General features: G+C 37.9%; 2 protein-coding genes across 4 annotated transcripts; both read left to right on the top strand.

Annotated features, from left to right (window-relative positions):
- Window positions 1-2,202: 2,202 nt before the first annotated feature.
- LOC137746917 (EG45-like domain containing protein) lies at window positions 2,203-3,956 on the top strand. Its single transcript, XM_068486927.2, has 3 exons — window positions 2,203-2,421; window positions 2,513-2,810; window positions 3,647-3,956. The coding sequence occupies exons 1-3, from the start codon at window positions 2,295-2,297 to the stop codon at window positions 3,651-3,653; spliced, it is 432 nt and encodes a 143-aa protein (XP_068343028.2). The 5' UTR covers window positions 2,203-2,294; the 3' UTR covers window positions 3,654-3,956.
- Window positions 3,957-14,606: 10,650 nt separating this feature from the next.
- On the top strand, window positions 14,607-17,530 carry LOC137747038 (uncharacterized). 3 transcript variants are annotated; one of them, XM_068487040.2, is made up of 7 exons: window positions 14,607-14,725; window positions 14,888-15,108; window positions 15,388-15,473; window positions 15,620-15,766; window positions 15,917-16,040; window positions 16,650-16,936; window positions 17,126-17,530. In XM_068487040.2, exons 2-7 carry the CDS (start codon window positions 14,919-14,921, stop codon window positions 17,216-17,218), a joined length of 927 nt encoding a protein of 308 aa, XP_068343141.2. In that variant the 5' UTR covers window positions 14,607-14,725; window positions 14,888-14,918; the 3' UTR covers window positions 17,219-17,530. The 3 variants fall into 3 exon arrangements, with proteins under 3 accessions (XP_068343141.2, XP_068343140.2, XP_088546168.1); XM_068487039.2 differs by having other exon boundaries at window positions 14,608-14,725; window positions 14,858-15,108; XM_088690042.1 differs by lacking the exon at window positions 14,607-14,725 and having other exon boundaries at window positions 14,731-15,108.
- Window positions 17,531-21,378: the final 3,848 nt, after the last annotated feature.

Consider the following 21,378-nt stretch of genomic DNA (forward strand, 5'->3'; position numbering starts at 1 on the left):
AAAAACAAACCATAAATTCATATATATAGTCTTTATAATGTGAGTCGAAGACAATACATTCTTCAACTAAATGGAGACAACTACTAACTTCATAGAAAACTACTCTATAGTTGATGCTTTGGTCATTACTCTCCAAAATCCTGAAGCTCTCTTGTGACATCCCACATCGTCCAGGGAAGTGATCCTTAAATGTATATTCTCATCCCTACCTAGCACGAGGCCTTTTGGGAGCTCACTGGCTTCGGGTTCCACTGGAACTCCAAAGTTAAGAGAGTAGCGCGCGAGAGCATTCCCAAGATGGGTGACCCATCAGGAAGTTCTCGTGTGAGTTCCCAAAAACAAATCCGTGAGGGCGTGGTCGGAGCCCAGAGCGGACAATATCGTGCTACGGTGGTGGATCGGGCCCGGGAAGTGGTCCCCCCCGGGCCGGGATGTGACATCTCTAACTCTTGCTTATGATAAGATGGAGTAGAAGAATTTCATGTACAATATGTAACATATAAGACAATTTTTTATCGAATACCTATATACATTTAGTCTCGACACATATTTAATCGTTGAAAATTGTAAATTTCAACCGTTTGTATCAATTTTCAGTAATCAAATATGGATTTGCATTAAGTGTGTGCAACTAACTCAAGAAAAGTGTCATATCTTATATACTATCGTATTGGATCTTTGATTCCGGAGCAATTATTGGAATATGAATAGAAATGTCAATGAAATATACATGGGTCGTTTTATTCCTACATTTTATAAAAACACCCCACACTCAAAAAATATCTTCAAAAATTCCAACTTTGCCCCTCTTTTTTCTGAAGACACCCCCACCCCCACCCCCACCCCCATAAAGAAGTCAACATCAAACAAGCCTCTCAACGGCCACCTATCTTTGAATACCTCTGTCATCGACATGGGCATGGCCAACAACTCCCATGTCGTTGGTAACAACCCAATGAACCCATCACCTCAACTCATCCAACTGGATAACCCTTCAGCCCCATCACCTCCTTCGCGAAAGTAGTCGGTCAACACCATCTTACCCGTCTCTGATGCTTAAATTTATCGTCCAACATCCTAACTTGCCCACCCCATCTCCAAATTTTCTATTGCCAAACTTCACCAACCATCCAAATTTCCAAATAGGTTGAAGAAGTACGTGCAAGTTGTTGGGGACTGGAGAGGGAGGGAGAGAGAGAGAGAGAGAGCTAGGATATGGTGTCATGGTGAGAGGTTGGTTTTTTGTCCTAGAATTCTGTGGTGGTTGGCTGTCGACATGTGGAATAGTAGGGGGTGTGGCTTTTTTTTTGTGCTTCTAAATTTAGTTTAAGTAGGGGTAAAAGAGAAAGTTGATGCAAAAAATAGACGTAGAGTTTTTTCATAAGATCAGGATTCGGCTTCTCTGCCCTCTCAATTCCCATACATTTATATTCTCTCTTATTTTGTACTGTCACGATTAAGCTACGTCAACATTTGATATTAATTTTTTTATAGTGATAATAAGACAAAAAGTAATAGTGATATAAAATGTTTACGTGACTTAACCGTAACCTCACAAATAAAAAAGAATAAAAGTGTATTGGAATTGGAAGGGCACATAAAGCCAGGTCCATAAGATCATGGGGTGTTAATTACAAAAGTCAAATCCTAAAAATGTGTATCGGTACAGTATATTTATACATAGGTCGTACCAAGCTATCTCTTCATTACATCAGCTCACTGATTCAATTAAAAAAATATGAAAATTGTACATATCAATGATTAACTTGATGACGTAAACGTGCAGTTTTAATATATCGTCTGCTAAATTAAGGTGGTAAACAAAAATGAATTCGAGAAGATATAACGTGTAAAATAAAATTCAAAAACACCTACCTTGCGGCTAAAGACGCGTGGTGAGTTGGCTATGTCGTATATAACACCTTTAAGACATATAGATAATTCAAGAATTTGTTCCCTAGCCGTCTGTTTAAAGAAATTTTTAATGTGACGAGAATACAAATTGTACATTATGTATTTTTATGTAAGTAGTAAAAAAATTATTTTTTACATTATTAACTTTTTGACGTACATATTTTATTATTTATATAATGACATGTGATGTACTATCTCGAAAAATCTCTCGTCTTTTTGAGTGTTTCTCAATTTTTTCAATTTATAATTTAAAAAAAAAAGTTAGATCAGCAAGTTGACTTTGAATAATGTACAATAAACTCTTCTTCTCCATCCATCTAATTCACGTCTCAAATTAAAGAGCTTATCCTCCAAATTCCAGACTTTGGTTTCTCCAAAAGATGTCCAGAACTCACAATCCACGCCAATGGCTTCCAGTCCTGCTCAATCTCCTCTTCCTCCTACAGCTTTTCGACACATCAAACGCCGACGTCGGCACTGCTGCCCAGTACCCTCCTCCATATTTACGTAAGTACACGCTCGAGCACATACACGTGTAAACGACTTTGTGAATACATATGTTCTGACACTTGACTGTAAATACATGTGTTTTATATAGCGACGGAATGTTTTGGAGGCGATTCGTCGCAGTTTCCCTCGAGTAATCTATTCGCAGCGGCCGGTGACGGAATATGGGACAATGGAGCGTCGTGTGGGAGGCAGTACTTGGTGAGATGCATAAGTGCAGAAGAAACGGGGACGTGTGTTCCGGACAAGACGATTCAAGTGAAGATTGTGGACTATGCCGGAAGTATTAACAAAGCATCGGTTTCCGGCACTACCATGGTCTTGTCCCAAACAGCCTTTGGATCTGTTGCTAATTCGACGGCTAGATCCATTAACATTGAGTTTCAACAGTTAGTCCATCCATTTCTCTTCACCTCAGTTCCTCTTTATATTCTGTTTTGTTTTGATAGCTAGAACATCTTAACTATTCCTCTTAATTTGCTATCTGGGACAACATTTAATTAAGGGTAAAGGAATTCGTTGCTTTGCTTAATTGTATGTATTTGATTATATATGGCTCCATCCCCATGCAAATGTGGATTAGGCAAGTTATTTAGGGTAGTGTATCAACCTCTTGCACTTGAATTCGATCCCCTTCGTCTGGGTTTGAATGCTCTAATATATCTCCCTATTAGAAAAAAAGAAAAAAAAAAGAAAAGGAAATTGGCCAAATTCCTACAGTGAATGCACTTAAAGAACCGCAGATTTTGACCACATTGTACACCTTTGTGTCTGCCTATGTATGTGAATATGCATAAAGAAGGGACGGGGCATCTCTCTCCCTTTTTCTTTTTCTTTTTCTTTTTTGTTTTTTGAAGGGGAGAGAGAATAAGATACAGCGGCACCTCACGAACTTCTTACTGATCATTTTTGAAATCTCAATTACTAAGATGATCATCTTCATTTAGCATGTCATTGATATCTTATAGTCATCATAAGTCTTTAAGATCACTATGTCGCGGATATTAATTTTAATCATCTCAACTATTAGGAAATTATTTCTGATTGTTTTAGCTAATTTCTCTTTGAAAGAGATATTATACATACATATACATATATATATATATCTATAATATATATAACTCCATATATAGCTGGACAGAAGCTGTGTATATTTTCTCCATATGGAGGATGTAAGATTTGTGTTTCTATTTTTTAATGTTCTTGTTTTTGTTTTTCTATGCAGGGTATGATATGGAAGATGCAGAAATGATCAAGAGTGGGTTTGAATTTTCAATCATATTCTTCTGCAGGAGTGGAACGTGCAGCTGAAGGCGGAGAAACTTCATGTGTTTTTGTATCGTATTTATATTTTGATAGGGCAGCGTTTTCACACATCTTTTTTTACTTTTCACGCATCTTTTATTAATTTATAAGGAAAAGTAATGAAAATTGTTTGAAAGTAAATAGTAAAATAAATAGTATCAGGATTGATTTTTTAGTGTAAAAATATGATTTTTCTTTAAATTGAACAGTACTGAGAGCTTTTTGTTAAAGTTCCCTTTAAATCATTTGATCTTCTTCAACTTATTCGATTTGCCAGTTAAAAATTGTGAAGAGCGTGTGAAAAATAAAAAAATTTGTGAAGATAGCACCACCCTTTTGATATGGGGAGAATCTAAAATCTTTTGAATTTTGTTTGGTCATCCGTAAATTGTGGATTTAAACAAATGGAAATTTGATTATTTTGTTAAACAGTGTGTACAAAAATATGTCATTTTCTGTTTTATTCTTCGTTATATATGTAGTACTTTTTATTACCCAGGAACTTTCCTTCTGCCTGCTGCTCTTTGGAAGCTACCATATCCTGTCGACTTGTCTATGTTTGGTGGTGTGAATTAAATAATTTTAGCATAACGTTGACATCTATTAACTAATATAGTTCGATTATTTTGGTTAATTAATTAAATTGGTTGAGATCATTAGGGTATATTTTTCTCCGATCCTTCTAGACATATTTTTCTTGTCGAAATTCTTCATGTACGTGTTTTACTAGTTTGCCACAAGAGTTGCGCCACATGTATTCCAAATCTGCAAAACTTGAATTTTGCTAATTAATTGCGCGTATCGATCTTTGATTTACTCCGTCATCTATCTACATCAATATTAATATTATCAAATACTTCAACGATATAATTATTGAGTGGTTCATATGGTTTTAACCATGAGAACTGGATTTCCTCTAGATCCTTTAAAATTGAACTCACTAATCAATAAATTCGGACTGTTAAAATTTGATCCAATAGTTATAAACAGGAAGTTCTCTTAAAAGTTATAATAATTGTAACCATTAAATTAAATTTCAATAACTCAAATTCATTAATTAATGAGTTTAATTTTGATGGATCGAGAGAGGATCCGGTTCCTTAACCACGTAACCCTTAAAACAATTAGCAGTGCCCGGCGCCCGCAGCAGATTTTTTCACCACCGTCATCATGCATATGATATCATGTAGCCCCAGTGCAATTATGAATCCCAGCACTTTGAAACTATCCGCATGAAATGTTCAGTAGGTGTCTGTGTCAGCTGGACGTGTGTGTGGATGCTTGACTTGTATGGAATTTAGGTACGTGGAAACTAATGGCACATGCATGGGGTCGGGGGATGCACAGTAGAACTTCAAACGAGTCAAATAAGCCAGAGACTGGTAGTGATCAGATGACTCTAAAACATCAAATCTGGGGACCAGATCATAATGTAATATTCCAGCGTAGTCAACACGTTCACACGTTACTTTTTTTTGTATCCGATGGAATTTGGAGCTGATCATCGGCAGTTTGTGGTCTTTGTAACTCAATTATAAGGAGTCGTTTTATATACGATTAAATTTATATGAATAAGCACTATTGTTGCCACGATGTGGAATTTTTCAGGTCAACGGGTCGAGAATCCACTCCAACAACACCGATATTATCCTTACTTAACCATCTGTACAATCCTCAAGTGTGAAGTTTTATTACAAAAGGTATCGGTGTTAGTTAGAGTGGGGTAATTATATATAAATGGGTATTTGCTCTTTTCTCTGTCCGATGTGGGACATAATGGGATTCCAACAATCCTCTGCACGTGAGACCTCATTTTATGGGTTACACGTGAAATTCCACACATTGACAATCACGTGGAGTCATGTCGGGACTCACCCAATCACGTGGCATCTTTGGCCTAAGTGAAGCCATATCGGGACTCACCAATCACGCGAGGCCAATGAAGACTCACCCAATCACGTGACAGTACGAGCATGTCTCCTAATTCTGATATCATCATAACTATGGCAGATTCAACCATAAGAACACAGAAAAGCTTAAAGTACGAAGCTATGGAAATCGGAGAAAGAGAGAGAGAGAGAGAGAGAGAGAGAGAGAGAGAGAGAGAGAGAGAGAGAGAGAGAGAGAGAGAGAGAGGAACTTGCAAAAGAAGCTGATGTATATCCAAAACAAAATCATCAGCAATTACATTAGTATCCAGCTCTATTTATAGTAGCTATCAAAGCTTCTAACATCTATCAAACTTAATGACTAAGGAATCTAACAAATCTAACTACCTTAGCTGATGTATACAAAACATGAAATGACTCAAATACCCCATCATATATTTCCTCTGTTAATAGTTGACAGTGGCAGAGTTAGAAAATTTATTAAAAAAAATCAACCTAAATTAACAAAAATTAAGACAACCAAAACAAAATCATCTAATCACACAGAATCCTTAGGTTTGCCAAGTTGATTTCCCTATTCACGAATTGGGGTGCCATAATAATGCATCTTCATGCAGAGTGGTAAGTTTTACTAATATAAAAAATTTAGTTCAAGAAATGACCACAGCTATTACCATATTTAGCATCCATATTACCATTTTTATATCTTATGAGCTCTAGAAACATACAACAACACTCAAAATCTGCATATTTGTAAAATTTTTGTCAGCTTTTATTTCATTAAACGCCCAGTCGATAACGGTCATACCTAGAGAATAAATATATACAAAATCAAATTTGAACATATACAAATATGCAATCTGTTAATTTGAGAAAGGTCTGTCCGAGCCTTTGTAAAAGAAATGGAAGAAATTGTGGCAAGAGATGGATTACATCACGAAGAAACTTATCAATTTCAATTCTCTTAAAATAGGAGTATGAGAAGAGAGACGTTTTCTTCATGTATAATCATCTTTTAATTCCCTCAAAATAGAAATAATTCTCCTTTACCTTGAGTTTGAGGAGAATTATCCATTCCAATTTGATCTTCTTGTCCGCCTACGCTTGTGTTTGCTTTAGATCAAGTTGATGTCTACAAATGAACTCCATAACTTGTCGAACTCCATTCAACGCTCTAATCGACGATAGGATCGTCGTCGTTCTAATGCCTCTGAATCGGTTCGGCCACAATCATAGGGCGCCGTTGCACGATCCGGCCACGATCATAGGGCACCGTTGCAAGAGGAAACGAATGAGAACCTGTGAAGGAGATTTTGGGGTTTTCCTTTGGCCCAACGATGTAATGTATTTGCTTGCAAGTCTATTTCATGCTTAAACTTTGGACATTGGACTCACATTTCTAAATCACTTATTTTTCATGAGTAATGATTTATGACGAAATCTCATTTATTTAAATCTCAGCTGTTCATTTATAAAAAAATAATATGCGGAAGAGAAATTTTTTTTTTTCTTATACCAACAATAATAACGGGGATAATCATATACTTATCGAATGTTATTTGGTCATGTATCAAGACCTTTTGTATAAAAAAATTAGGGGCTACCTACCCTTTCTGTTTGATTTCAGGTTATGGTCTCATTTAAAACGTTCTAAATAACTACCTCGTACTCTAAAATTGGACATTCCTTAGGTCACAAGCTTTGAGTGATAAAGTCGCTAGTGCTAATTGTTGATGTAAACAAGCCACTTAGTATTACGGTCTAGTGGTATTCCTCTTCACTTGTAAGCAAGAGGCCTTAAGTTCGATTCTCGCCAAATGCGAATTTGAACCACATTATTGTTAGCCCATTGTGAGGTTTAACCCACCCCCTTCCCCTTAGTGTAGATAATATCATTTGTTGATGTACACTAACTCATCATTTATGCGGCTCTAAATTCTCAAATCGACATTTCATTACAAAGTTAATCCTGAATTTTCTTGGTTAAAAATGTCGATTTGGAAGCTCAACAGATGACGTGAGAGTGAAAACCGCCTTCAATATTAATTCACATCATCACTTAAAACTAACGATCAAATAAATGTCCAATTTTCAAAATAGCATGCAGTTATTTCGAATGTTTTGAAAAATTAAGACCGATTTGAATTCGCCATAAAGTAACTATAAGAACTTCACCCAAAAAATCTACATCCATAATCTCTAGCATTTTCAATTAAACTTTATTTACCGCACCCGTACCTTTTCTTTTTCACTATGGAGTCCTAATTTTCAGTTGCAACGAAAGAAGTTGAATTTGTTATGATCCGTTACTTCTCCCGCCAACTTTCAGTTAAGAGCCGTCTTTATATTTACCAATTTACCCTTCGCTCAGCACCTCCTTCCTTATATATCTCACTGCAGAGAAGTGCGTCGACTGAAAACACAGAGACACATTCCGTCACCAAATCTTTCAAGAAATTAAGAGAGAGAAAATACAGTTAGAGAGAGAAGAAAGATCAAGAATTGAGAGAGAGGGAACCCAGAATCCTTCATCGTTCTTGAAGCCGAAAATACGAAGAAGATGGTGGTGAACGACGGAGAGAAGTCTCTGTGAGATTAATGCTGCTTGCATTGTGTAATCAACCATTTCAGTCGATCGAGTTTTGAGAAAGAAAATTTTCTGGGAAAAATGTCGGATTTCGGGAAAGGAAAAGCATCAGCTTCTGGGCAAGTTTCCGATTCCGTTGAAGGAAAGTATGATGATTATGTTCCTGAGTTGATTGATAACACTGAAGTTCAACAGGCAGAGCTTAAAGATATGGCGATTGGGGATCCTTCTTTGCTCGCTCCCTCTAACGAGAACGCTGCGCTTCCTCCTTCTGGGCAAGTTTCCGATTCCGTTGAAGGAAAGTATGAAGATTATGATCCTGAGTTGATTGATAACACTCAAGTTCAACAGGCAGAGCTTAAAGATATGGCGATTGGGGATCCTTCTTTGCTCACTCCCTCTAACAAGAAAGCTGCGCTTCTTCCTGCCGCCGCCATGACAGAACCCTATACGCAGCCGAGTGAAAGCGCCGCTGCGAATGTGGAGCCGGGGAAAAGAAAGATCGATGAGAAGGGCAAAGGGAAAGAAGTGGAGCCAAGTGAAAGCGCCACTGAGAATGTGGAGCCGGAGAAAAGAAAGATCGATGAGAAGGGCAAGGGGAAAGAAGTGGAGCCGAGTGAAAGTGCCGCCGAGAATGTGGAGCCGGGGAGAAGCAAGATCGATGGGAAGGGCAAGGAGAAAGAAGTGGAAGAAAAACAAGAAGATGGAGGAGGAGGAGGAGAAGAAGAAGAAGAAGAAGAAGAAGTAGAAGTGAAAGAAGAAGCTGCAGTTCGGAAGCCGAAACGAAAGAAACGGAAAGGGAGGAAGCAGAAGAAGAGGAGCGTTGCAGGCTTATTGCAAATTACGGAACAGACCGAACTTCGTCCGGAAGATCAAGATTAGTAATTCTGATATACAAGAAAAAAGGTATCGGTATTCAGCAAGACAATTCTTACAGTCAATCAATCATGCTCTGTTTCTGAAAGAAATGTTATGTGCTGATCAATAGGAGTAGGTAGATTTGAGTTCCGGCGGTGAAAGTCTATCGAAAAATTGTTCAGTTTTTAGGGTTTTTCGTAACTCGATTCTATGTTTGATGTGGGTTGAAATATCTGCAATTGCTAGTGTGATGAAGAACATCAAGTAGATTTGAATTTCAGTGGCAATGTCTATCGGAAATTGCAATTTCGTTTCTCAGATTTCGACTAGTTTCCTTGTTTGATCAATGTGGCTTCTAATCTGCAAAAAAAATTCATTCCGTTTCGCTTTCGACTTTCTATGTTTGTTATGATTAAATCATCATCGTCATTCATGTGAATCGAGTACTGGTTCCTCCTATCATTTCGGCTGAAGGTTATGAAATGCTTGTGTTACCCCACCCTGCTAAGCATTACAATGTGCAGCGATGGATTGCTTGCACATCCCCAAAATGTATTGGAAATGAATATATTACGATAAGAATTCCAAGCATTTACTAAGTTTTTTTGTGATTGTATCATTTCGTTGACACGTCGCATACACCTCTCAAAATTTGGCCACGTGCAAAGAAAATGACGGAAATAGCAGAAAATTGTGATTGAATTGACGGTTGAGAGTATATTGGCATAAATTTAAAATTCAGGGAGCTCAAAATTAATTGAAAGTTCGGAAGACAAAGTATTATGAAGTCCAAAGTTCATAGGGCATTATTAAAACTTTTCTCCCAACTGTTTTTAGTTTTAGGGGCATTACTAAACTCAAAGGTACCCTTTAATTCCCTGTTCAATGTGTTCATAGCTAGGATTGCTTGTGAGTTAAGATCTTTGCACCCTTCTTTTATACAGTATTTCCTTTTTGATGCGAGCTATTAAAGGAGGGTTGAATCAAATATAAGACCAAGACCTCGACAGGTTACTCTCGTCAGTCTGTTGAAAAATATAAAGTTACTGATCAAATACTCTACCGAATTATTACAACTTATACTGATTGATCGACTATTAGTTGCAACGAGACCTTTTTGTGTGAAAATCTACCTTCATAGGTTGTAGCATTTTCAACAAAACTTGATATTCACTGCGTCTGTACTTTTTTTTTAATTGAGCGGTCAAGTAGGGATCGTAGTTCTAAGCTATTTACTTCTCGACGATGAAGCGTATCTGTAATTCGAAAAGACATGAGAAACATGTTAAATTTCATTTACAATGTTTTATCGAAAGCCAGAGAACTAACTATCGAGACTTTGGAATGTCGAGACGCAATAAAATGAGACCCAAAATATTTAGCCGAACAAATAGAGAGCTACGTCATCAGACGCAAAGAAAGAAACCAAGATAAAACCGAGCCGTTAAGAGTTTGTTATGATCTGTTATTTCTCCCGCCAATTTTCAGTTCGGGACTCATCTTCATATTTACCAATTTACCCTTCACTCTTCACCTCCCTCCCTTATATCTCACAACGGAAAAGTGCTTACTGAAACCACATACACATTCAATCATCGTATCTTTCAAGAAATTAAGAGAGAGAGAGAGAGAGAGAGAACGAAGAAGTAGACGAAGATGGTGGTGAAAGACAGAGAGAAGTCTCTGTGAGTTTAATGCTTCTTGCATTGCGTAATCAACCATTTCAGTCGATCGATTTGAGAAAGAAAATTTTCTGGGAAAATGTCGGGTTCCGGTGAACAAGAAGCACCAATTGCTGGGCAAGTCTCTGATTCAGGCGAACTAGAAGCACCGAGTTCTGCGCAAGTGCCATATTCCGGCGAACAAGCACCAAGTTCTGGGGAAAACTCCAATTCCACCGAACAAGAAGCACCAAATTCTGAGGAAAATCTCGATTCCAGCAAAGCAGCACAAGATTCTGAGGAAAACCCCGATTCCGGCAAAGCAGCACAAGATTCTGAGGAAAACCCCGAACCGGGCAAAGAAGCACCAACTTCTGAGGAGAACTCCGATTCCTGCGAATCAGCACCAACTTCTGAGAAAACGTCCGGGCCCAGCGAAGCAGCGCCAACTTCTGAGGAAAACACCAATTCAGATGAAGACCCAATGTCAGTGACCGGTTCCAATGAAGTTGAAAGAACCATTTCTGGGAATACCTCTGATTCCGGCGAAGCAACACTAATTTCTTGGGACAACACCGCTTCCGGCGAGGAAAAAACATCTGGGGAAATGTCATTGACCGAAGCACCAATTTCTGGGAAAATCTCCGATTCCGAGCAAGAATATCGACCAATTTCTCCGAAAATGCCGGATCCATGGAAACAAGAGGAAATACCAGATTGTGATGATTATGTTCCATGGTTGATCGATAACACTGAATTTGTACAGGAACTCGTTGAGGAGCTGATGATTGGAGATCCACCTTTGCTCGATTACTCTCACGAGAACCCTGCTCTTCCTCCTACCGTCACTGCGACAAAACCCTCTTCATCGTCGAGTGAGAGCGCAGCTGAGAATGTGAAGATGGGAAAAGGAAAGATCGATGAGAAAGGTAAGGGGAAAGAAAAGCAAGAAGATGGTCAGTTCTGATATGCAAGAAATAAAGGTATCGATATTCATCAAGACAATAAAGACAGTCAGTCAATCATGCTCCGTTTCTGAATAAAGAAGATGTTATGTGATGATCAATTGGAGTAGGCAGATTCGAATCGAATTTCGGCGGTAAAAATCTATCGAAACTTGTGAGATTTTAGATTTTTATCTAGTTACCATGTTACTAAAATCTCTGCGAATTTAGTTGATTTTGTTCGTTGAATTCAATCGTTGATTTTGTTCGTGTAATGAAGAAGAACATCCGGTAATGGATTGCCTATTGGTTTTTTTTTTTTCTTGCATTCTATTTTGTGTTCAGTTTTCTGTATTTCATAAAGCTTCCGATTTGCTTTCTTTGTTACGATAAATCATGATTGTCAATCGTGTGAATCGAGTACCAGTTTGTCGCATCGTTTCGACGGAAGTTAATGAAATGCTTGTGTTCCCTTAGCCTGCTAAGCATTACAATGTGCAGGATGAATTGATTGCAAAGAAGCATAAGTTCGCTTTTCAACAGAAGACACAATTGATTAAGCAGTAAAAGGGCGTTTCCAATTTAACTTCAATAAATTAAAGTACCAATAATTTAACAATTCAAATTTAATTTTGTGGACAGCTAATCTCGTAAAATATTGCTAATTAGAATTACCATTAAGATTAACCATGATTTATCCACGCGATTAACGAAAGTTCAATTGCTTCCACGCCATGAATCGACTAACACCATTTAGCGATGTAGTGGGTAATATTTGAGTTATCAAGACACAATAAAATGGGGCCCATAACCAAATAAAGCAGAGCCGTTAGAGTTTGATATGATCTGTTATTTCTCCCGCCAGTTTTCAGTTCGGGACTCATCACATATTTACCAATTTACCCTTCATCTCCCTCCCTTATATCTCACAACGGAGTAGTGCTGACTGAAACCACATACACGTTCAATCATCAAATCTTTCAAGAAATTAAGAGAGAGAGAGAGAGAGAGAGAGAGAGGAGAAAGATCAAGAATTGAGAGAGTGAACCCATGATTCACCGTCGTTCTTGAAGCGGAAAACACGAAGAAGGAAACGAAGATGGTGGTGAAAGACACAGAGAAGTCCCTGTAAGCTTAATGCTTCTTGCATTGCATAATCAACCATTTCAGTTGATCGAGTTTTGAGAGAGAATTTTTGTGGGAAAATGTTGGATTCCAGTGAACAAGAAGCTCCAATTGCTGGGCAAGTCTCTCATTCAGGCGAACAAGAAGCACCAGTTTCTGGGGAAAACTCCGATTCCTACGAACAAGAAGCACCAAATTCTAAGGAAAATCTCGATTCCGGCAAAGCAGCACAAGATTCTGAGGAAAACCCCGAGTCCGGCGAAGAAACACCAACTTCTGAGGACAACTCCAATTCCGGGGAATCAGCACCAACTTCTGAGGAGACCTCCGGGTCCAGCGAAGAAGCGCCAACTTCTGAGGACAACACTGATTCCAATGAAGACCTAATGTCAGTGACCGGTTCCAATGAAGTTGAAGGACCCATTTCTGGGAATATATCCGATTCCGGCGAAGCAGCCCCAGTTTATGAGGGCAGCACCGATTCTGGCGAAGCAACGTCTGCGGAAATGTTATCGACCGAAGCACCAATTTCTGGGAGAATCTCAGATTCCGAGCAAGAGCTTCCTCCAATTTATGTGAAAATGTCGAATCTATGGAAACAAGAGGAAATACCAAATGGTGATGATTACGTTCCATCGTTGATCGATAACACTGAACTTGTACAGGCACTGCTTAAGGAGCTGAGGATTGGGGATCCAACGTTGCTAGATTTCTTATACATGAACAATGCTCTTCCTCATACCACCGCCGAGTCAAAACCCTCTTCATCGTCGAGTGAAAGCACAGCCGACAATGTGGAGCCGGGAAAAGGAAAGATCGATGAGAAAGGCAAGGGGAAAGAAAAACAAGAAGATGGTGAAGGCAAGGGGAAAGAAAAGAAAGAAGATGGTCAGTTCTGACACGCAAGAAATAAAGATCTATCGAAATTATGGGATTTTAGATTTGTAGCTAGTTACCATGTTACTAAAATCTCTGTGAATTTCATAGGTTTTGTTCATCGAATTCAATCGTACAACTTGGAATTAGTGTAATGAAGAAGAACATCAAGTCATGGAATGCCTGTTGGCTTTTTTCTGCATTCTATTTTGTGTACAGTTTTCTGTATTTCGTATCGCTTTCGATTTCTTTGTTTGTTACGATAAATCGTAATCGTCATTCATGTGAATCGAGTACTAGTTTGTCATAAGACGAAAGTTAATGAAATGCTTGTGTTCGCCTACCCTGCTAAGCATTACAATGTACAAGATGAATTGATTGCAAAGAAGCATAAGTTCACTGTTCAATAGAAGACATAATTGATTAAGCAGTAAAAAGGCAACCCCAAAGGCTCCCCGCTTTGCGAGAGTTCGGGAGAGGGGGGGGGGGACGTCTATGTTTGACTCAACTAATATAGTTATGAAATTAATAGAGAAACTTTGTGATAGAATTGACGGTTAGGAGCATATTAGCATGATAAAAGTTCGGGAGGGTTAAAACCAAATTGAAAATTCGAATGCAAAGTGATATATCAATTGCTAAAATATTTGAGGAGCGTTGTATCGAATATAAAACCTCGAGCGTTGAATCGAATATAAAGCCTCTTACTTGTATCCCAAGCAACAAAGCTTCTTTGGTAAAACAAACTTGTGCTCTACACAATTACTCCACCATTTCATCGTAGTAGAAAATTCAGAGACAAGAAACTGAATTGGGTCAAGTGGCCCATTACACTACAGCAATAAGGCCCAATTGATAAATCCATGAAGCCCATATAAACAGGGCCCAAGCTAACTCAATGATTACCCAGTCAACGGGTCAAGCCATCGCGGCGTGCGCAGTACGCACCGCGTGTTGTATAGAAAACCTTAGAAATTCCAACACAGCTTTACACGTGTCGCCATCGTAAAATCACCCCTTTACGAATTTGCCTAGAAATTTCTCCGCAAAACAATCCAGGTATTAATTGAATCCCCAAACAATCCGTAATTTGTTCATCAATTTCCTTCGGAATCCCCCGATAAATTTCTGTAAAATTTACCGATTCTCACTCATAAACTCGAATTGCACTTGAATTTTGACAAATTTTAGGGCTTTTGATCTGTTCTGGTTGGCAATTAGGAGCTGGATTGGGGTTTCGGGCGGCCGATCAATGAAGAGGGAAGTGCAGCTGGGGCCAACAGGTGAAAGGGAGCGAGACCGAGACCCTACTGACATTGACCCGCTGCTACCGAACCAGGTCGATTCGTCGCCGGCAAGCTCGAGTGAGATCAACAATGAAGACCTTGAGTCTGGCTCTATTCCCAGCTGTCGAATTTGTCTCGAGAGCGATGCCGAACCAGGTCAATCGGTTTTTAATGAATGAAATTAAGTTTGTTAATTTGAATTTTTGTTTAAGCAGTGTTGGATTTTCAGTGCCATCTGATTCCTGAGGAGTGTTTTATGTTTTGTGGGTTAAATTGTTGTGATTTATTGCAATCGTAGTTCGGAACTTCGAAAGATTGTATCTTGTTGTAGTTTAAGTCTATGTTTATAGGTTGCAGTAATTTGATTCAATTGAGAGTTGAAATGAGTATATTGCTGCTGCTGTTGGTCTGATTTGTGTTGGTTTAACTTTACAGGGGATGAATTGATTTCACCTTGCATGTGCAAAGGCACCCAGCAGTTTGTTCATAGGTCCTGCCTCGATCACTGGCGCTCTGTTAAAGTAAATAACTTTTTTCTATTAGAGTGAGGATATTGTGTATCATGGTGAAATTTAGTGACCTGTTATCTCAGATTGTGCGGGAACCGGACATTACTTAATTATTTACTGAACTTGTTATCTCCTCCAACTTTCATCTGCTTTTCTAGGAAGGATTTGCTTTCTCACATTGCACAACCTGCAAAGCGGAATTTCACCTTCGAGTTGAAACATATGAGGACAATACCTGGCGTAAGATAAAATTCAGAGTTTTTGTGGCAAGGGATGTTTTCCTCGTATTTTTAGCAGTGCAATCAGTAAGCAATTGTCCTTTTGATTATGTTCCATGATACAATTTCATTCTTTAGTTAATGAAGCATTTCTGTTTCGGTTGGAATTCTTTTGATATAGTTTCATCTTGTAAGGCAATGAAAAACTTGTCAGTTCTCTAATTAATTATTTTCCAGATAATTGCTGCTATTGGTGGCTTTGCATATGTTATGGACAAAGATGGTGCATTCAGGAATTCATTTAGTGATGGTTGGGACCGTATCTTGTCAAAACATCCTATACCATTTTATTATTGTATTGGTAAATTCCTACATCTTGAAACTGTTATGTAAAAAAGTTATGTAGTTCAGGGTTTTTCCCCGCTTGCATCATGGAAATGCTTGAACACTCCAAAAACAAACGTGGGACTAGCTTATTGAGTCGGTAACCATTGCTAATTAAAGTTTGGTATCGTTTGTGTCAGAGTGGTAGATCTTAGGGAATTTTGAGTTTCTGACAGAATGAAGGCAATAGAAGTCCCTTCTTGCTGTTTGAAGTAATATTTTGGACATTTCTATGAAATTTCAATGAAAGATGTGCACCAAAGACATAGTAATTTCTATTAATAGATCTTTGTGCTATGTCTCCCTAATCTGTATGGCACAACGACCACACCCCCCCCCCCCCCCCCTTTCTTGAGCTTATGAAGTAGGCTCCCTCGTTCCCCCACTTTGGCCTTGTCTTCCTCGTAATAGTAGGAATGTTGATATGGATAAATCTGATCTTATCGTCTCTTTTTGTTGTTACGATAAACTTGTACCATTGTTTATAATGGGAAGGAAATATGAGGACAAATAAATGTAGTACTTGTTCACATCTATTGCTTTGTATTTTAAATCGTGTTTGCCACTGTGCATTTGTATACACCAGGTGTCCTAGGCTTTTTTGTACTGCTTGGATTTTTTGGGCTCATACTACACTGTTCATCGCTCAATAGCAATGACCCACGGATGGCCGGCTGCCAGAACTGTTGCTATGGTTGGGGAATTTTGGATTGTTTCCCAGCGTCGATGGAGGCTTGCTTTGCCCTGGTCATCGTTTTTGTTGTCATCTTTGCCATCCTTGGCATAGCTTATGGTTTCCTTGCCGCCACCATGGCCATTCAGCGGATCTGGCAGCGACATTACCATATCCTGACCAAGAGGGAGCTCACAAAGGTTAGTCTTCGACATTCTTCTCCTGTGCATGTCTTCATGCTTGTATTTAATCATTTCTTGGATGTGGCATGGACTTGCATTAATTTGCCAAACCAAGAGAGAGTGTGTATCATCTCGTAATTTTCAACTCTTCTAGATATTTGCATCATTCAGAAGTCCCGGAATGCTTATGGTTTCAAAATTTTGCAGGAGTATATAGTGGAGGATCTTCATGGATGCTACACCCCACCGAAACTAGATCCCGAACATGAAGCACGTCTGAAAATGCTGAAGTTGTTGTAGATAGAGAAATAAATTTCAGGATATGAAATCCGCAATGTGTATTTGCACTTGTAACTTGTTGAAGGATCCTGTGGCTGTAAAGGGAAAAGAATAGTCTCATTTTCCCCAGAATTCACCAAAATTGTAAACCCTAGTCTTGGAAAGATGATCCAACAAATGTTGGGGGGGATGACCACTTGTCCAGTACTTTTGTACTCTCATGTCTCTTGTGATATTTGCTTTGCTCCTCGATTGTACCAGTTGAACTATTCTTCGACTTGTGTCCTCTTGAGTGTTTATATATCTCCCGCGAAGCGGGCTTTTCCGGTTGTATTCCCACCCCAGGTCATCTCCCTTAATTTCTGCTGAGTGAGAGAGGTTCGAGCAAAACTCCCTTATTTTCTTTCATGTATCCGGAGAGGAATGACGTCGCAACTGACAGGACGAACGATGTAGTTGGCATACGTGTCACTGATGCGTGATTTATACGCACACAAACTAAACCCTCTTTTTGTCAAATTGTAGTATAGGTGCAAGTAGGGATCGTTCTGGACCGGAGATTAGGAGGGATTGTTAATCTTTTGGAAACTGACTTAAAAACGTAAAAACAATATAAAACACTAAACTAGACTCAAAGAATTCAAAAATACTTTAAAACATAAACTAAACAGATTCTAACAAGTTCAAAAGACTCAAAACTCTTAAAAACACAAACTAAATTGATTTCTAACTAATTTGACATTAAAGTAAAGGGGGATTTAGGTTTTGACAAAATTAAACTAAATGAACAGATTGCAATTAAAACAGAATGTAAATATGAATGTGAATAAAATATGGATGATGGAATAGCCAAGGGGTTCTTCTCCACACATGTTACACTTGCATACAAGATTGATTCTCAGTTGGTCTTTCGATAAATTATGAAACTCAACGCCCCGGGTTAATTAGGTCCGCTTAAATTAACCGTCAAGTTTTCCTTAAGTTAATGAATTGGATGGGTTAGCGCAACGCAATTCACCACATTCTCCAAAAGTCCTTTACGTGAACAGTACAATAAAGATACAATCAAAGATCATTAAGCATTATGAAAACTATAAGTGTTGACGAGGCATTCGTTACTATGATGAGCATGAAACTCGTGCCAAGAATTCAGTTAACGCGATTGTTTATAAGCAACCTCCACTACTTGTGAATATAAGTTCATAACGATTAGGTGAAATTCACTTATATTCTAGCGTCATATTTATGCATGAAAATTAAGCGCGCATTCTTAATAAACATTCATAAATAAGTTATCAATCAAACGGTTAAACAAATTGAATCCACAACTTATGAAATTCCAACGAAAGTTAATCAATTCATATTGCAAATATAAACATAGTTTCGAATCACCCCCTAGCTAAAGGGGGTTTAGTTCCTCATAACTTTGAAATCAAAGAAACACCTAAACATTCCAACAACTCAAACTTGAATTGTATGAACGTTTAGGCACTCTTCTCTTCCATTCCTCATACGTACAAAACAAAGAGAATTGAATTTAAACTTTGAAATCAAAGAAACACCTAAACATTCCAACAACTCAAACTTGAATTGTATGAACGTTTAGGCCCTCTTATCTTCCTCGTTGTTGTAGCACAAGGTCTAAGGTGAGGTTTGGGGAATTATGGAAATGGATGAGGAATGGTGGAAGGGGGACTCACGGTTAGGATTCTAAGGGGAAGATGGGAAGCTCACGGCTAGGGAATAATGGAAGTGTTTTAGGGGTGTTGTGTTGTGAATGAGATGATCTTGAATGAATGAATGCAAGGGTATTTATAGGAGTAGTGGAGGGAACATATGGCTATGTCATTTGTAGGTGAAGTAGGTGGATGTTGTAGGTGAAGTAGGTGGATGTTGTAGGTGATTATGAGTGATAAGTGATAAGTGTATGATATGTTAAGTGATAAGTGAATGATTATGATAAGTGATAAATGAATGTATGATATGATAAGTGGTGAATGATATGTGGTGAATGATAAGTGGTGGATGTTTAAGTATTTAAAATAGGGAACAAAGCCCTTCCTTGCATGGCAAGGAAGGGAGACACAAGGAAACACACGACAATGTCCTAAGGTTGCTAGGAATGTTGTTTTTGTGTTCTAAAATGCGTAGGAGTTTTCAATGATGCTCAAACATGAGGTCTTTTTAGGATTTAACTTTCCTACTTCAAGTCTTCAATTTCGTCCATCCTTTTGGCTCCAAGCATATGATATCCATTCCAATCTCTAATTTGCTCCAAAAGGCTCCAAAAGGCATCCTTTTGCATACTTTGCCCTTAGAACCTGAAAACACACAAAAGAAGCATAAAGAACTAAAATAACTAAAGAAACATAACGTAAATGTACGAGAACAAGCCATTTAAGTCGCATAAATATGCTCCTATCAAATACCCCCACACTTAGCTTTTGCTAGTCCTCGAGCAAAACAGAAAAACAAAACAAAAAACACAACCTACACCTTCCAACAATCGTATCAGGGACTTCCAATGCACATGACAAATTAAAAATCATTATTCTCACAGATTTGAGCCATCTTTACACTTAAGTACATTCTTACTCATAGTCACCACATACTAGTTCACAATTAAGCATTTAAAACCATGTTTTGAATGTAGTAACATGCCTTAGAGAATTCCCTCAATTTCTTACTAGATGTACTCTCGTTTTTCACACAGATTTTCTGACTACACACCCTACACTAGGTATATGTGAGAAGATTGATGTAAACATGTAGACGAACACTCACATATGTTATAATAAGGAAAGCATTTTCTGGAGTTAATAAGCATGTTTAGATATGATCTCATGAATGGAATGCTACTACTTAGACACGAGAACCAGTGACACCATAAGCCCATACCAAGTTCAAACTCCACAAATTGAAATACACAACACTCAAGATAGAAGTCAAGGGTTGTAACGGGGCTTGGGGTATGTGGATAACAAAGAAGGGATATGGAAAACAAAGGTTTTTAAAGAAATAGTGAGCAAAGCATTTGAATCAACTTAGAATTCACTTTTGAATGAAAACTCAACTTTTGAACAAAAAGGGAGAGTTTAGACAATTTACACCCAGAATTGGTGTTTTGGAACCTTTCTTCAATCACTTATTCTTTCATTTTTTTCTTTTCTCTTTTTTTTTTTTTTTTTTTTTTTTTTTTTTTCTTTTCTTTTGAATCTCAAAACATCAACACTTAAACATTCTCTCCCCCACACTTATTTTCTTTCATAATGTAACTCAAAAGGAATTCAATTAAGTCATGCTCACTATCTTTTAAGAACAAGGGTGGGGATTGTCCTAAACTAGGCTAGGTGAGGAAAATGTGGGTAAACAAAGAATAAAGGCTAAACAAGGCTCAACGGGGTTAAAACTTACAACATATACGAAGTATGAGAAGTAAGGCTATTTGACTATGGTGGTGGTCACTACACAACTTCTTCTTGAATATGTGTTATGCAAATCAATAACATGCTTTGAATGAAATGGGCATGAGTTCTAGCATTTGGAACTATATGATGAAACGCCTTCTAAGTAGTAACCAAGCAAAGAATAATGAGATCATGCAACGACTTTAGAAAACAAGAAATCACAGATTAAACTCTCCAAAGAACGTTATAGGCTCAAGTCTCTCAGGGTTGTAGCGTTTGTTTGAGTTCCTTCCTTCAAGCATGTTACAAAAACGAATTTTTTTTCTTTTATGATTGCATGTGAAGTCATACATTATAACCATAACCAAGCATATACCAAGAGTAAATCATACTTTTCTCTATGTTTATAACTCTTTCTAACCGTCATGCAATTATAAACCAAATCCTTGTCATTGTGTTGGAAGGTATCCTAAGACACAAACACACAAAAACGACTCAAAACACTCTTTTTAGGCTTTTCAAAACAATTTTTTTTCAAATTTTTATGGTATTTTCGGAGTTATAAAAACAAAACATACTAAAATACTCTAAAACAACTTAAAAACGCCTTAAAACAGTAAGGAACAACATTTGAAGTTATGGGTGATAAAATCTCACGAATTTGTATCAACAACATTAGTTACCCCCCCCCACACTTAAATCAAACATTGTCCTCAATGTTTTAAGCTTAAAATCACACCAAACAAAAGTAAACATAAAAACAGCAACTAAACA

Source organism: Pyrus communis, chromosome 2 (genome assembly GCF_041283825.1).
Source record: "Pyrus communis isolate YQ-2024b chromosome 2, ASM4128382v1, whole genome shotgun sequence".
NCBI classification, from domain to species: Eukaryota; Viridiplantae; Streptophyta; class Magnoliopsida; order Rosales; family Rosaceae; genus Pyrus; species Pyrus communis.